This window comes from Manis pentadactyla, chromosome 4 (genome assembly GCF_030020395.1).
Source record: "Manis pentadactyla isolate mManPen7 chromosome 4, mManPen7.hap1, whole genome shotgun sequence".
NCBI lineage: Eukaryota > Metazoa > Chordata > Mammalia > Pholidota > Manidae > Manis > Manis pentadactyla.
In genome coordinates this window covers 78,725,650-78,743,204 of record NC_080022.1, presented here as the reverse complement: position 1 = coordinate 78,743,204, position 17,555 = coordinate 78,725,650, and the positions used below count along the sequence as shown (strand labels likewise).

General features: G+C 35.7%; 1 protein-coding gene across 1 annotated transcript in view; it reads right to left on the bottom strand.

The window, feature by feature from the left end:
* BRDT (bromodomain testis associated) overlaps nucleotides 1-17,555 on the bottom strand; it is a 64,477-nt gene that overhangs the window by 35,216 nt on the left and 11,706 nt on the right. Inside the window, exons 4-13 of the mRNA XM_036906479.2 lie at nucleotides 16,739-16,911; nucleotides 15,755-16,108; nucleotides 13,608-13,736; nucleotides 12,580-12,768; nucleotides 10,923-11,092; nucleotides 10,554-10,843; nucleotides 10,347-10,460; nucleotides 10,134-10,238; nucleotides 1,749-1,796; nucleotides 1,216-1,277 (exon numbers count right to left, since the gene is read on the bottom strand). Of these exons, the coding sequence (XP_036762374.2) occupies nucleotides 1,216-1,277; nucleotides 1,749-1,796; nucleotides 10,134-10,238; nucleotides 10,347-10,460; nucleotides 10,554-10,843; nucleotides 10,923-11,092; nucleotides 12,580-12,768; nucleotides 13,608-13,736; nucleotides 15,755-16,108; nucleotides 16,739-16,911 (1,634 nt within the window). The remainder of the gene's footprint in view (nucleotides 1-1,215; nucleotides 1,278-1,748; nucleotides 1,797-10,133; nucleotides 10,239-10,346; nucleotides 10,461-10,553; nucleotides 10,844-10,922; nucleotides 11,093-12,579; nucleotides 12,769-13,607; nucleotides 13,737-15,754; nucleotides 16,109-16,738; nucleotides 16,912-17,555) is intronic.

The following is a 17,555-nucleotide window of genomic DNA, read 5'->3' as shown; positions in this document are numbered from 1 at the left end:
AACACACACACACACACGCACAAAATTATTCATGATCCTACGAATATATTCCTTCTTTCATCAATGAGCGCTTTGTTCCTCAGTGAGTGGCACTGAAAAAATTAGAGCTACAGATCATAAAAGTAGCATTCTACATGTGATGTATTGAGAATATTTCCAAAGTTCATTCATGACTTGACATAGTTTTGACTCCACTAATACGTATGTCAAGACACACTATCTGTATCTTCTTCTTCCTCAAAGCCTTTGAAACCTCCCAAATTAAATATTAACACTTAACCTATGTGTTCAAAGCCTTCCAATTATATCCCCCAAACCATTAATCCCTTACAAATACCCTCTGCTGCCATATTTCCCTGAACATACCTCTGGCTCCCTTCATGCTACTACCTCTGTTTAAGACAGGAAGTCCCTAATCTGTATGCCAGTACACTAACCATTTCTTCCCTTTCCCTATAATTATGACCAATTTTAAGCATTCAGTCTTTCAGGTTGTATATATATATTCCTTCTTCATTTTCTCAATAAGTATGAATATTATTATAGAGATAATTGTACAGTGTCTTAACCATGTAATTATATCTCTTCTAACAACTTAGAGCTCAAGACAGTGTTATTTATGTTGTATTCCCCTAGCCTAGTTAGATGTTGTTAAGCAAATTTATAATTTAATAAAGGTATATACCTGTAATTCTGTATTTGAGATAGTGTAAAGGACTAAATTCTAAGAAGATGAGAACCTGAATTAGTACAAAATAAAATAAAATTACTTCTATCCTCTTCAAATCATGTCAACTACTACTCCAGCATACATATGCTAAAATTAATGGCTGGTAATTTCAAGCTTTATCTTTAGAAACCCTAACTACCATTCCCCTACTCCCTTTTTGGAGAAATTCCACCTAACTGTGCACACGGGAACACCAAGGATGTCCCTCTAGGCCATCCTAGACTCTTATGACTAAGCCGAAATCTCTATAATTTGTACTACTTATCTGTTTGACTTATGTAACTGTTAGAAAAACTAGCCAAATAATTTCCCTAATCAATCTTTTTTAGGAAGAAATCTTTATACACTGAAATCTGGAGATATTGAAAAGTGACAACTTTTCATGTAAATAAAATCAAAGGAAATTTTAAAGAAAGCTACTATGCCACTGAGTTACAGTATACAGTATTTTTAAGTTCTAAGGTAAAAATGAAAAATCACCTTACCTTTACTTTATCTTTAGGAGAATCATTCTGTTTTACTCCAGAGAATACAGGAAACATTTCTGTAAATGTACATAAATAAATATTTCAGTATTTGCCAGCTTAAAAACTTAACCATCTAAATTATAAATTTTCATAAGAGAAATAAAATGGTGATTTCAAGAAAATGCCTTATTTTTTTAAGAAAATACCTCTAATACCAACCTCTTAATTCAGAAATTCTTAGTGACCAGTTTTTTGTTCTTTTTGAATCAGTCAAAATGTCTAAACAGATACATACTTTGAAAAGGGATATTTTCTTTTCTACAGAACAGAATAAAAATAACAACTGACAAATTTCCATTAGATTATTTTGGCAAAAAAAACAGTGTGTTACTTCACAGTAAAGAGCTAGAATAAGTGATAGTTTAAAAAGGAACAAGATACAGCAGAGATAAGGTTTTTTTTGGTATCATTAATCTACAATTACATGAGGAACATTATGTTTACTAGGTTCCCCCCTTCACCAACTCCCCCCAATAATCCCCATTACAGTCACTGTCCATCAGCGTAGTAAGATGCTGTAGAATCACTACTTGTCTTCTCTGTGTTGCACAGCCCTCCCCGTGCCTCCCCCCACATTATACACGCTAATCATAATGCCCCCTTTCTTTTCCCCCCCCTTATCCCTCCCTTCCCACCCATCCTTCCTAGTCCCTTTCCCTTTGGTAACTGTTAGTCCATTCTTGGAGTCTGTGATTCTACTGCTGTTTTGTTCCTTCAGTTTTTTCTTTGTTCTTATACTCCACATATGAGTGAAATCATTTGATACTTGTCTTTCTCCGCCTGGCTTATTTCACTGAGCATACATAATACCCTCTAGCTCCATCCATGTTGTTGCAAATGGTAGGATCTGTTTTCTTCTTATGGCTGAGTAATATTCCATTGTGTATATGTACCACATCTTCTTTATCCATTCATCGACTGATGGACACTTAGGTTGCTTCCACTTCTTGGCTATTGTAAATAGTGCTGCAATAAACATAGCAGTGCATATGTCTTTTTAAAACTGGGCTGCTGCATTCTTAGGGTAAATTCCTAGGAGTGGAATTCCTGGGTAAAATAGTATTTCTCTTTTGAGCTTTTTGAGGAACCTCCATACTGCCTTCCACAATGGTTGAACTAATTTACATTCCCACCAGCAGTGTAGGAGGGTTCCCTTTTCTCCACAACCTCGCCAACATTTGCTGTTTGTCTTTTGGATGGTGGCGATCCTTACTGGTGTGAGGTGATATCTCATTGTGGTTTTAATTTGCATTTATCTGATGATTAGTGATGTGGATCATCTTTTCATGTGTCTGTTGGCCATCTGAATTTCTTCTTTGGAGAACTGTCTGTTCAGCTCCTCTGCCCATTTTTAAAATTGGATTATTTGCTTTTTGTTTGTTGAGGTGCATGAGCTCTTTATATATTTTGGATGTCAACCCTTTATCGGATCTGTCATTTATGAATATATTCTCCCATACTGTAGGATGCCTTTTTGTTCTATTGATGGTGTCCTTTGCTATACAGAAGCTTTTCAGCTTGATATAGTCCCACTTGTTCATTTTTGCTTTTGTTTCCCTTGTCCAGGGAGATATGTTCATGAAGAAGTTGCTCATGTTTATGTCCAAGATATTTTTGCCTTTGTTTTTTTCCAAGAGTATTATGGTTTCATGACTTACATTCAGGTCTTTGATCCATTTCAAATTTACTTTTGTGTATGGGGTTAGACAGTGATCCAGTTTCATTCTCTTACATGTAGCTGTCCAGTTTTGCCAACACCAACTGTTGAAGAGGCTGTCATTTCCCCATTGTATGTCTATGGCTCCTTTATCGTATATTAATTGACCATATATGTTTGGGTTCATGTCTGGAGTCTCTATTCTGTTCCACTGTTCTGTGGGTCTGTTCTTGTGCCAGTACCAGATTGTCTTGATTACTGTGGCTTTGTAGTAGAGCTTGAAGTTGGGGAGCGAGATCCCCTCCACTTCATTCTTCCTTCTCAGGATTGCGTTGGCTATTCGGGGTCTTTGGTGGTTCCATATGAATTTTTGAACTATTTGTTCCAGTTCATTGAAGAATGTTGTTGGTAATTTGATAGGGCTTGCATCGAATCTGTATATTGCTTTGGGCAGGATGGCCATTTTGACAATATTAATTCTTCCTAGCCAGGAGCATGGGATGAGTTTCCATTTGTTAGTGACCTCTTTAATTTCTCTTAAGAGTGTCTTGTAGTTTTCAGGGTATAGGTCTTTCACTTCCTTGGTTAAGTTTATTCCTAGGTATTTTATTCTTTTTGATGCAACTGTGAATGGAATTGTTTTCCTTATTTCTCTTTCTGTTAGTTCATCATTAGTGTATAGGAAAGTCACAGATTTCTGTGTGTTAATTTTGTATCCTGCAACTTTGTTGAGTTCCAATATTAGTTCTAGTAGTTTTGGAGTGGAGTCTTTAGGGTTTTTTATGTACAATATCATGTCATCTGCAAATACTGACAGTTTGACTTCTTTACCAGTCTGGATTCCTTATATTTCTTTGTTTTGTCTAATTGCCTGGCTAGGACCTCCAGTACTGTGTTGAATAGCAGTGGAGAGAGTGGGCAACCCTGTCTTTTTCCTGATCTCAAAGTAAAGTTTTCAGTTTCTCACTGTTCAGTATGATGTTGGCTGTGGGTTTATCACATATGGCCTATATTATGTTGAGGTACTTGTCCTCTATACCCATTTGTTGAGAGTTTTTATCATGAATGGATGTTGAATTTTGTCGAATGCTTTTTCAGCATCTATGGAGATGATCATGTGATTTTTGTCCTTCTTTTTGTTTATGTGGTGGATGATGTTGATGGATTTTCAAATGTTGTACCATCCTTGCATCCCTGAGATGAATCCCACTTGGTCATGGTGTATCATCATCTTGATGTATTTTTGAATTTGGTTTGCTAAAATTTTGCTGAGTATTTTTGCATCTATGTTCATCCGGGATATTGGTCTGTAATTTTTTTTTTTTTGGTGGGGTCTTTGCCTGGTTTTGGTATTAGGGTGATGCTGGCTTCATAAAATGAGTTTGGGAGTATTCCCTCCTCTTCCATTTTTTGGAAAACTTTAAGGTGAATGAGTATTATGTCTTCTCTGTATGTCTGATAAAATTCCAAGGTAAATCCATCTGGTCCCGGGCATTTTGCTCTTGGGTAGTTTTTTGATTACCGCTTCAATTTCCTTACTGGTAATTGGTCTGTTTATATTTTCTGTTTCTTCCTTGGTCAGTCTTGGAAGGTTGTATTTTTCTAGGAAGTTGTCCATTTCTTCTAGGTTTCCCAGCTTGTTAGCATATAGGTTTTCATAGTATTCTCTAATAATTCTTTGTATTTCTGTGGGGTCCGTTGTGATTTTTCCTTTCTCATTTCTGATTCTCTTGATGTGTATTGACTCTCTTTTTCTCTTAATAAGTCTGGCTAGAGGCTTATCTATTTTGTTTATACTCTCAAAGAACCAGCTCTTGGTTTCATTGATTTTTGCTATTGTTTTATTCTTCTCAATTTTATGTATTTCTTCTCTGATCTTTATTATGTTCCTCCTTCTGCTGACTTCAGGCCTCATTTGTTCTTTTTTTTCCAATTTCTATAATTATGACTTTAGACTATTCATTTGCGACTGTTCTTCCTTCTTTAATTATGCCTGGATTGCTATATACTTTCCTCATAAACCTGCTTTCACTGCATCCCACAGAAGTTGGGGCTTTGTGTTGTTGTTGTCATTTGTTTCCATATATTGCTGGATCTCTATTTTAATTTGGTCATTGATCCATTGATTATTTAGGAGCATGTTGTTAAGCCTCCATGTGTTTGTGTGCCTTTTTACTTTCTTTGTACAATTTAGTTCCAGTTTTATACTTTTGTGGCCTGAGAAGTTGGTTGGTAGAATTTCAATCTCTTTGAATTTACTGAAGCTCTTTTTGTGGCCTAGTATGTGGTCTATTCTGGAGAATGTTCCATGTGCACTTGAGAAGAATGTGTATCCTGCTGCTTTTGGATGTAGAGTTCTATAGATGTCTATTAGGCCCATCTGTTCTAGTGTGTTGTTCAGTGCCTCTGTGTCCTTACTTATTTTCTGTCTGGTTGATCTGTCCTTTGGAGTTAGTGGTGTGTTGAAGTCTCCCAAAATGAATGCATTGCATTGTATTTCCTCCTTTAATTCTGTTAGTATTTGTTTCACATATGTTGGTGTTCCTGTATTGGGTGCATATATATTTATAATGGTTATATTCTCTTGTTGGACTGACCCCTTTATCATTATGTAATGTCCTTCTTTATCTCTTGTTACTTTCTTTGTTTTGAAGTCTATTTTGTCTGATACTAGTACTGCAACACCTGCTTTTTTCTCCCTATTGTTTGCATGAAATATCTTTTTCCATCCCTTGACTTTTACTCTGTGCATGTCTTTGGGTTTTAGGTGAGTCTCTTGTAAGCAGCATATAGATGGGTCTTGCGTTTTTATCCATTAATTACTCTTTGTCTTTTGATTGGTGCATTCAGTCCATTTACATTTAGGGTGATTATTGAAATATATGTACTTATTGCCATTGCAGGCATTAGATTTGTCGTTATCAAAGGTTCAAGGTTAGCTTCTTTAATGTCTTACCATCTAACTTAACTCGCTTATTGAGCTATTATAAACACAGTCTGATGATTCTTCATTTCTCTCTCTTCTTATTCCTCCTTCTCCAATCTTTATATGCTAGGTGGTTTGTTTTGTGCTCTTTTGTATTTCCTTTGACTGCTTTTGTGGGTAGTTGATTTTACTTTTTGCTTTTAGTTAGTATTTGGTTGGTCTGCTTTCTTTGCTGTGATTTTATTTTCTCTGGTGACATCTATTTAGCCTTAGGAGTGCTTCCATCTAGAGTAGTCCCTCTAAAATACCCTGTAGAGGTGGTTTATGGGAGGCAAATTCCCTCAACTTTTACTTGTCTGGGAATTGTTTAATCCCTCCTTCATATTTAAATGATAATCGTGCTGGACATAGTATTCTTGGTTCAAGGCCCTCCTGTTTCATTGCATTAAATATATCATGCCATTCTCTTCTAGCCTGTAAGGTTTCTGTTGAGAAGTCTGATGAGAACCTGATGGGTTTTCCTTTGTAGGTGACCTTTTTTCTCTCTCTGGCTGCCTTTAATACTCTGTCCTTGTCCTTGATCTTTGCCAGTTTAATTATTCTGTGTCTTGGTGTTGTCCTCCTTGGGTCCCTTCTGTTGGGTGTTCTGTGTGCTTCTGTGGTCTGAGCAGCTATTTCCTCCCCCAGTTGGGGAAGTTTTCAGCAGTTATTTCTTCAAATACACTTTCTATCCCTTTTTCTCTCTCTTCTTCTTCTTCTGGTAGCCTTATAATGTGGATATTGTTCCATTTGGGTTGGTCACACAGTTCTCTTAATATTCTTTCATTCCTGGAGATTCTTTTATCTCTCTCTGCATCAGCTACTCTGTGTTCCTGTTCTCTGATTTCTATTCCATTAACGGCCTCTTGCATCTCATCCATTCTGCTCTTAAGTCCTTTCAGAGATTGTTTTATTTCTGTATTCTCCCTCCCAACTTTATCCATTAGCTTTTGCATTTTTCTCTGTAGCTCCATCAGCATGGTTATGACCTTTATTTTGAATTCTTTTTCAGGAAGATTGGTTAAATGTATCTCCCCAGGTTCTCTCTCAGGGGATGTCTGTGTGATTTTGGTCTGAATCAAATTCTTCTGCCTTTCCATGGCGATAGAGGTAGTCATGGGCAGTTGGTGCATGTGTCAGCTGGGAGATCAAAGTCCCTTCCTGCTTGCTCATCACCTTCCTCTCCTGTGAGAATGGCATCCCCTAGCGGCTTGTGCTGGGCAGCTGCACGCCTCTGAGTCTGGCCTGGGTGTCTGCGGAGGGGGCTCTGTATGGTGGCTGTGGGCATGGCCTGTCTCAGGCTGCTGCTCCGTTATGGCGGGGCAGTGCCAGAAGGGGAACAGGTGGGAGGCTGTTTATCGCTGTGAGGGGCCTGAGAGCTGCGCTGCTGCCCGGGGGGTTAGGGCACCTGGAGTTCCCTGGGATTCCCAGCTGCTGGGCTGAGTGTGCAGGACATTTCTGTCCAGCTGTGAGGCTCCTGTCCCTTTAAGACTTTCAAAAAGCATTCGCTTTTCTTTTGTCCTAGGGGCGCCGGCTGTGGGAACCCGCTTGCAGGTTTTACTGTTCCATTTCCCTAGTATCCAGCACCCCATGCACTGTGTGTTTGCGCTCCCGGTGCAGATCTCTAGTCCTGGGTATTTAGTAGTCCTGGGGTCACTCTCCCTCTCTGCTCCGACTCCTCTCCTCCAGCCAGGAAGCTGGGGTGGGGGGTGTGCTCGGGTCCCGGTGGTCCGCGGCTCGTATCTTACCCCCTTCGCGAGGCGCTGGGTTCTTGCAGGTGTAGATGTAGCCTGGCTGTTGTACTATATCTTCTGGTCTCTCTTTTAAGAATAGTTGTATTTGTTGTATTTTCAAAAATATATATGGTTATGGGAGGAGATTTCCGCTGCCCTACTCATGCCACCATCTTGGCTCTGCCCTCTAGAGATAGGGTTTTAAACAAGCAGGACAAATTATACTAAAAGCATCTTTTACCAAGTCGCCTTAAATATAGCCATAAGGAGCTTAATTAAAATAACTTAAGAATTTACTGTAAGAGAAAGGTATGTCACTTATTTGAGAGGACAGTCTTTTAATAAAAGTGAAGCTATATGATTTCATGGCCAAGTTGGCTCTGCTTGCTAAATATTAAAATGAAGATCCCAAATAATTAAAACTCTAATTCCAAGCTATTCAGCAGCTTTAACTATATAGCAAAAAATGGGTTTTATAGTACCTCTTTTACCTTTAGAAACATTTTCAGAGATGACACTGGTGGAAGATATAAAAAGATCTCTCTGACATAATGCTCTTAGGTTCCTCTTTGTTTATCCTACAATTTCTAGTATATCCTCCCCAATCATAGGTCTAGGTGAGTGTGCTAAAGCACCAAACTGCTGTTAATGCCTTGACCCATCTCTTTAGGCCAGTTTTCATGGGCCACCTGAGCTTTAATTGCTTCAGGCTCCATGGCCCCAAGGCTGGTCAACATCAAATCTTATTCAAACTTAAGACATTCTAATTTTAATAATTAACAACAAAAAACAAATCTATACATTATCCATAATACAGGTTGAAATATAACAATTTGATTATATAATATTTTTAACAATAATGTTTTAAAGAACAGCTCAAGTTACTTAAAAAAGATGATTAAAGAAGAGTATCAGTCATAAAATAAAAATTCAACACTGTTTTAAAACTAGAATTCTGAGGCTGTTATTCTACTAAGGAGTAAGGAAAACATAGGATATACATTAAACACAGCAAGAGTCTGTGTTTATTCTGTTAGGAAGAAAGGAAAACAGAATATACATTAACACATTGAGAACACAGTGGATGGTAAACATTCTTTCTTTCAAGCAACATATTGAAAGATTCTATCAGAAATTGATGATTCAAATTAAAGTTAAGATACTTTATTTAAGCACTCCGTATATAATACTTTTCCTCTAGTGCTTAAGGTATTTATTGATCAGTGGTCCATACGTAATTAGATAATTCAAATGAACAGTTTCAGTAAGTTTTACCCTACAAAAAAAACTCAGAGTGCTCTAATTATACCCACAAATGCTTTATTAGATGAAATCACAAATGCTAATTACAATTTAAAATGCTAAATGCAACTTAGAGTTTTTCCAGTATTGTTTATGCTTAAACATCAAATGTAAGGATATCAGAGTCCTAAATTAAAAATTTTCTAATATGACACATTCCAAAAGTAAAAATTCTGTTTGTGTTAACAAAAAATGCTTACCACTATACACTTTAGGAATGTGAAAGCAAAATGCAGCAAATTAGCACCACATAAATGCTAACTAAACAGAGCCGAAAGTGAAACAGAAGGTACTGCAAGCCAGCAGACCCTTACTACCAGACTGAAATAAGAGGGAAATGCTTACAAATGTAAGAATTCTTAATGTGACAATATTCTATGTGGGATCTTTTTTTAAAAAGAGGACTGAATTTCATGATAAGCAAGAACATCTGACTTAAAACAAAGCAAAATTTTAGGCCCCAAAGCACCCCATATTTTGAATTTGCCTTTCAGTGACCAATAGAATGCACCCACTAAGTCGGAATCCCTGGAGCAGTGGTTACTTGTCCATGGCATGGCCATCAAGGAGAGAGCATGAAGCAAATGTGTGACTTAGGCTTGAAACAGCTGATGATAAAACTATACAATGAAATACTGTACTTTAGCATAACTGAGAATCTGAATTTAAACTACTTTTTCTATAAAAGGAAAATTATATTTGATAGTGAAGAAAACAGATGTGAAAAAAATGCTTTAAACAGTTTCTGGGATGGCTGGTTTCCTAATTCAAAATTGTCATTCAATTCATAATATATTCTCACAACAGGATATACTTTCCAACATTAAAGTGATCTGCTTTTTCATGGAGAATAAAGCAAAAGATACCTTCAAATAATCTTTTATTTTATAAAAAGTGAAGTTCAGCACTTTATTATTTGCTACTTTCTGATATGAATATCTGGCATTATACATTAAGCTATCCCACCTTTATAGTAAACTTACTGTCAACATTACAAGCCTGTATGTCACATATATATAGTAGGAAGTTTCATTTTACATAGTATTTCTTTCCAGGAAAGTAGTAAGGTAATTCCAGGAAAGTCTACATGCACTTAAATAAGTGTGGTAAACAAACCATCAGTTCTAGGTAAGTAACAAACATTTCTTCAAAACCTAAGTCTCACCATTACAAGAAAGTATTTCCCCTGAAACGAAGGCACACTTAAGGGACAGCAAACCTGATTCGGAGTTGCTGCTGTGGCTCTCAGACTCCAGTGAGCTGCTGCTGCTTGCACTCCATCGGGAACTACTTCCACCGGCCTTTGATGGCTGAGATTTTTCAGCTACAAATGGGGAAACACATTAAAAAGCCAGTAGAATTAAGAAGTCACAGGAACATTTAAAAACTGACACCTACATTTTGTTTGATGTTTTTAAAAACTGACACATACATTTTGTTTGATGTTTTCTAGAATTTAACTGATTACTGAAATCCAATAACTGCTTTTCAAACGTGTGTTTTTTCTGTGATTCAAATTCTTCTTTGGACTTAATAATTTTCTTACCTGTGTGATTAAGGAGAGAAAAAAAAGAGTAAGTATAACACCAAACTACCACAAATACCTGACTGATTTCTACTGTTACACAGAAATACATACTGTGAGGTTCTACCGGTCTTTTCCTTAGACATGCAGCAACGTATTTTTCCAGTTCTCTTAGTGTTGATGCTTTCAGTGTTTCAAAGTCTATCTCAATCTCATCAGGGTTAGGATTTCTCAGAGATGGCTCTCTTGATTGTAGTATATGAACAACCTGCCCAAGTTTATCTCCAGGAAGTTTGTTTATATCCAAACTTAACTGCCTTTTCTCATCATTGTTCATAGGTGTAGCATTATCTTCATCTTCAGATTTCAGAGCAAAGACCTGCTGTTTCCTCTTCTTTGGCTGACTGTAACAAAAATTAAATTAAGCCAACTTTCTTTTAGAGAGTATTATTATTTTAATAGGGCATCATAAAAGATACTTACTTGATCTTGGACTTCTCCTTTAAATTTATTTGCTTCAAGTTTTTCCTTACATTTTCTTCTCTGTTATTAACCATTTCTTTTTTCTTTTTTCTTTTAGATTTGTTCTTTTTCTTAAGCTTATGTAAAGGTACTTGGGACAGAACCTGTAGCTGATGATGAACAGCTTTAAGCTGGTAAAGGAAAAATTCTTTAAACATTCATGGCTTTAAATAAAGACACCAGAAAAAAAAAGGAAGGTGCTCAGAAGTCAAGAGTACCCTTCATAAAATTCACTTCATAATACATTTCCTTCCACAAATTTGTTACTTTGAAGGACATACATTAAATTATAGGCACTACCATATGCTCAGCCCATAAATTTAAATATCCATCTCAGACCAAGGATAATTAATATTTTCAGCTAGTCTTAAGTTTCTAATCATTAATTGTTTTTAATCATTCATTTTTCAGGCTTGAACTCAGAGCAGATTAGCATTTTATCACAAAAGATAGAAAATGTTAAATAAAAATCTCATTCATAAAAGATCTTAGATTATATCATATAAATAGTTTCAATGAGAATCAACTTATTGTGGTTAGGGATATAAATAATAATTTTATTTACACAACAGCCAAGATTTGGAAGCAACCTAAATATCCATTGACAGATGAAGAATAAAGGAGACATGGTACATATATGTACAATGGAACATTCTTCTGCCATAAAAAGGAATGAAATCTTGCCATTCACATCAAGATGGATGGACCTAAAGGGTATTATGCTAAGTGAAATAAGTCAGACAAAAAAAGATAAATACTGTGGTTTCATTTACATGTGGAGTCTAAAAAATGAAACAAACAGAAATAGACTGAAACACAGAGAACAGACGGTTGCCCGAGCAGTTGGAAGGTTGGGGGATAGGCAAATTTGATGAAAGGAACAGAGAGGTACAAGCTTCTAATTATAAAACAAGCAGGTCACAGGAATGAAAGTACAGCATAGGGAATATAGTCAATAGTACTGCATAACTTAGTATGGTGATAAATGGTAATTATATTTATCACAGTAGGCATTTTGTAATGTATATAGTTGTCAAATCACTATGTTGTACACCTGAAACATAATACATCAACTATCCTTCAATAAAAAAATCAAAAGAAAAACTTATTTGAAAAAGTTATTTTTACTAAAGATTTGGGACCCTAATAAACTTTAAAAAACAGATTTTAAAGTTGTATAGATATTTGAGAAGGAAAGATTATTAAATATCACAAATGTGCCAACAGCAGTAACTAGTACTGAGGGAGAGGGGGATAAAGGGGAACAATAATTTGCAATCACAATATAAGTTGGTCACAGGACAGTAGTACAGCATGGAAAATACAGTCAATGACTCTCTAACATCCTTCTATGTTGATAGTAACTGCACTAGAGGGGGTGAGAATTTAACAATATTGGTAACTACTGAATCACTGTGTTGTATATTTGAAACCAATATAAGATTGTATATCAACAATACTTCAATTAAAAAAATATTACAAATGTGCCAAAAAGTAGATTAAGCCACAGTTGCTAACTGACCTAAAGAGTACTTTTTAATCTATAAAAAGGATATAGTAGGTCAACTGCAACAGCTCATAGAAAAATATAACAACTTATATCAATACAATCAACTACCTGCTCCTGAAGCTTTGCAAGATGCTGAACTTGCTCATCTTCCAAATCACCAGAAGAATCATCTGCAGAGGAAGCGTCACTACTGCCTTCTCTACTGAGGGCATTTGTGTTACATGTTTTGATGTGACATACAGGCATAGTCTCAACAGGTTCTTCTGGGATCTTCGCAAAATGCATTTCAAAAACATCCTATAGTGGAAAATTACACTATTAAGGTTTTCTGTATTTCTGATCTAATGCAACAATTACACTGCTTAACACGGTACATTTCAGAATTGTATTTTGAACAAGAATTCTATTTTTCTTTGTGGGAAACATTTTGTAATATATATCAAATCATTATATTGTATGCCTTAACGTTATACAAAGGTTGTATGTCAATTACATGTCTGTAAAACTAGGAAGAAAAGATTCACCAGAAGAAATATAATGAGACTCATGTTTCCCTGCCTGCCAAACTTAGCAACTTTTTTCTCTTTTTCCAGGCAAGAGAGACCTCTCCAGTTACACAGGGTACCTTCTTTCAAGGATCTTCTGCCATGAGTAGGTTCTCCCAATGCCTCAGGATTGAATCCTTGAGACTTCCCTTTAATGGGACATGGGCTCCAGTCGACCTTGTATCTCAAATATCTAGTGTCCCCTCTTGACTAATATTTCTCCATATCCTTCGTATGCAGGGCAGCTTCATTAAGGACTTGCTACTAACATCTTATTACGCTGATAAACAGTGACTCAGTGGGGTGGGGTGGGGGTCTTGATAATATGGGTGAATATTGAAACCACAATGTTGCTCATGTGAAACCTTCATAAGGTTGTATATCAATGATACATTAATTAAAAAAAAGACTTGCTACTAAAAGATGCTATACCTCCAAAAAGACAACCACCACAATTTTAAGAATATAATATAAATTGTGTTTTACTACTTGGGGGGGATGGATGTTACTCTTTATCTCTCCAGTTATGGTTCTAAAACTTCTAACTATGTTCAGAGGAAACTCACTTTCAGAACACACATAACAACTTACTTGGAGTGTTCTTGCCATTGTCACTATTTCATGATCTGGAGGATTATATTTGTAACAGTTCATGAACATTAATCTGACATCTGCAGCAAATTCATATGCATCTTTATATTCTTGGTTGTCCATTTTTCCCTACATGATGGAAAAATTACAGGATTCCTAAACAACATGGTTTAATAATTACTTGAGCATCTATATTAAGTGCTTATGTCATGAAATAATTCAAACTTGCAGATAATACCAAAAACAGATACCCATCATCCAGATTTGACAAATGTTAAAATTCTGCTATACTTGTTTCATATTTTTTGACTGAAAAAAAATTCCAGTAAATTTTGACAAGTTAATATAAGGAAGGAGGGCATTCCAAATAAAGAAAAGAACAGGAACAAAATCACAAAAGCAGGAAAACAGTGTGTTTCCAGATAATCTTGGATAGGCAAGTTTGATCTTATGAAAGCAGTGATAAGATAAACTCCCTAAACCAACTGAAAACATCTAAATGAAAGGTTTGTATGAAAATTCTCCTGGGAATGAAAAGACATTAGAAACTGAAAAGAAGATAAATTATCAGCATGGGTTATGTTTTTAGGTAGTTGTATATATAAAGTGGATAGAAGAGTGGGGATCTAGAATAGCAACAGTTAAGGCAGCCACTCTGAAAAGAAAATCAAGCAGACAGGAAAATCCTAAAGACTGGTGAGCAAAATGTGTATATTAATAGACAATTCATAAACAAATACAAAAGGCCAATAAATACAACATGCCAGATCTCACTGTAATTAAAGAAACATGAAACATGTGAAACGTAATTTTCTACCAATCAGATTATTGACAGTTGAGAATGGTATCAGAGAAGTCACCAGCTTCCTACTCTTGGAATTCTATAACAGCCTTGTAACCAGTCTCCACTTTGCTGCTAGAGAAATTATTCTAAGAATCAAATATGGGGACATAACTCTCCTGTTTTTCTGTATTTTGGACATGTTTTTCTCACCTGCCAGCCTTCCAAGTTGACCCCCTGCCTGGAATGTCCTGCAGTTTACTAAGTCCTACTTATCCTTTAAGATTCCACTGAGATTTTACCTATTTCAGGTCATGTTTCATGACCTCACAGTCTGAATTAATACACAGGGCAAAGTAGAAAAGCCTATTTTGAAGTGATGGTTACATGTTTTTTCAGAACTTAAAACATGAGCTTCAGATTGAAAGGGCTAATTTCCAGTCAAGATAAATAAAATTAAACGCATAAAGAGAGGAAAGACAGATTACCTACAAAAGGATGACAAGTAGACTGACAGCAGACTTCTTATCAGCAACAATAGATAGCTTCCTAGTCTGAGGGAAAATAGTAACTGTCTCCTATAATTCCATAGTCAGTTAAAGAATCTCTCAAGAATAAAGACAACAAATAGACATTTTTGAGACATAACTATAGTTTACTCTCTATACATGCTCATGGAAGAGCCACTGGTTTGTACTTCAGCAAAAAGAAAAACAACTGAGGGGAAGAGGAAAATGCAAGAAAGAAGGTAAGCACAAATAATTATTTGTAGATTAATAAACTTAATGTTGATGATGCAAAAAAAAAAACTGCTTTCTTAAAAGAAGAACCAAACTTTTAGACAATAAAGAACAGGGAATTTGAGTAGTCATTCAGGAGAAAGATTGAGGTAACTGCTACAGTTCTATTCTTTCAGTAGTTTCCCTTAAAATATGTATAATTAAATTTTGCCATTAAAGTTTCCAAATCAGCCATAAATGTTGTCAATTCAGCAGAATGCAAAAAGAAAAAATGCAGAGGTTTGGAAACTACATAAATGCCTTATCAAAAATATTTGCATTAGAATTACGCAATTATTAAAAATATTCTTAAACATATGAGAAGATGTTCCAGTATAGTAATTGAAAATTCAGGGTAGAGTTGTATTACATACTGAAACTCAAACATTGTGATAAAGAACCATGGAAGTGTTTGAATAGAAGAAAATAAAAAGATATATTTTTAAATAGTCCCATGATTCACTCAGGTGTATGATTACTGGTAAGTTTAATTTTCTTTATTGTTTCCTGAATTTTAAATTTCTTCACAATGACAAGATTACTTTCCTCATCAAGAAAATAAGTTATCTTATTGAGACAACATTTACCTTGATAGTTCCAAGGTCCATTGGATTTTTCACAATATCGTAGTAGTTACGGAGTCCCAGAGCATTGACATCAACAGGGTTATAGAAGGGCCATGCATATGACAAGTGTTTCTTTGCAAGCATTTCTTTAAGAATCTCACTACATTGTCTTAATTGTTCAGTTACTTTAACATCCCTTACAACTTTATAGTGTTGCTGAGAATCTTGGAAAACATTCTTCAGCACATTTTCTTTTATAGGTGGCATTTTCATTGATTTTATTCCTGTAAGCACTGGGGAGGATTCACCACTTGCTTTAGCAAATGAAGTTGTTGGAGTTGTGCTATCTGCTTTTCTCTTCACACCCCTTGTAAGCTAAAGCGATTCAACAACAAAAAAAGCTATAATTAAGGTGACATTCAGAGCAAGAATTTTCAAACTTTTGATCATCACACTTACCAGTTAAAAAAAAAAAGGATTACTACCAACAAGTCTTCCATGTATTAAATATTAGTAAAAGTTAATGTCTCTTTTACAGGTAAAGTAAATAGTTCAAATCCTCTTTTCCCACATACCAAAGAATTGTTTTGTGTAAACGTTTAAGACCAATGAAAGTCATAGTTATACCAAAAAAAGAAAAAAAGTTTCTGAACTCCTGAAATCAGCTAGTGCATACAATTTTAAAAAGAAAACTGTCAACCCAAATTGCAATTCAATAAAAGTTAGATCACAAAAAGAAGGGGATAGAGAGGGAGGAGAGGAGGAGAGAAGAAGGATGAAGGAGGCAAGGATAACTGCTATTAATACAACAAAGACTGAACCAGTTCAAATTCTACCCAAGAAATCTTTAAAATTTGGTTCACATCCTAGGTTTCTGTTCACAAAATGTATACAGACAAGACTGCCTGCTATTACTGAAGAACGATTTTCACATCAACTTTAAAAAAGGTACAGACATCAAAACAACAACTTACACTGAAATCTTTTAAAGCCATAGTAACTTACTTGAGCCACTGTTTGTGAAGCAGAGCTGAGGGCAGCACCTTGTGCCATACTTAAAGGAGAAACAGATGTCTCAGGAAATACAGAGGGAATGACTTGTTGCTTGAATACTTTTTCCAGTGCTTTGGGGGATTGTTTTTCTTTAACAGAAGAAACTGCCACATTCTGTTGAATGCCTGGTAAAATGTGAACCGGAGTCAATATTTCAGTAAAATAAAAAGTATTTTTCTCTTAATATTCTAGTTTAATTCATTTTATTAAGCTTTTTAACAATATAAACACAGTATGCTCCCCTTTGAAACTCTCCCACACACACTGACAGTGTTTGACCAATTTTGATATAATATTAGATTTAGATATAATATCAAAACATGGTATCAATGGTCAACTTATCAATTTTATTTAAAAGGTGCCTTCAATTGACAGTAATAGAGCTTTGTGACATGTTCAGGTAGCTGTGAACACAAGCCAAAATTTCAGACATCATGCAGACAAATAGTACTATGTGTGGTCTTCAGAATGAGATGCATAAATATCCAAGGACTTCAAAGCTATTGCAGACAGTCTCTTATCACTGGATGACACAGAACAACAGATAGAAACATGATCAATACATCCTGCAGGTGATTCTGCCAAAGGAACAACTGTTCATATTTTTATGTCTTATATGTCACCAGAAAATGCTATGACTAAGACATTCGGGTCACATCACTCTGAAATCTATTCTTTCAAAATCCCATCAAAGCAGCTCTCTTCAATTGCTCAGGCCAAAAATCTTAAGTCATCTTTGACTCCACTCTTTACTAAACCCAATGTCCAA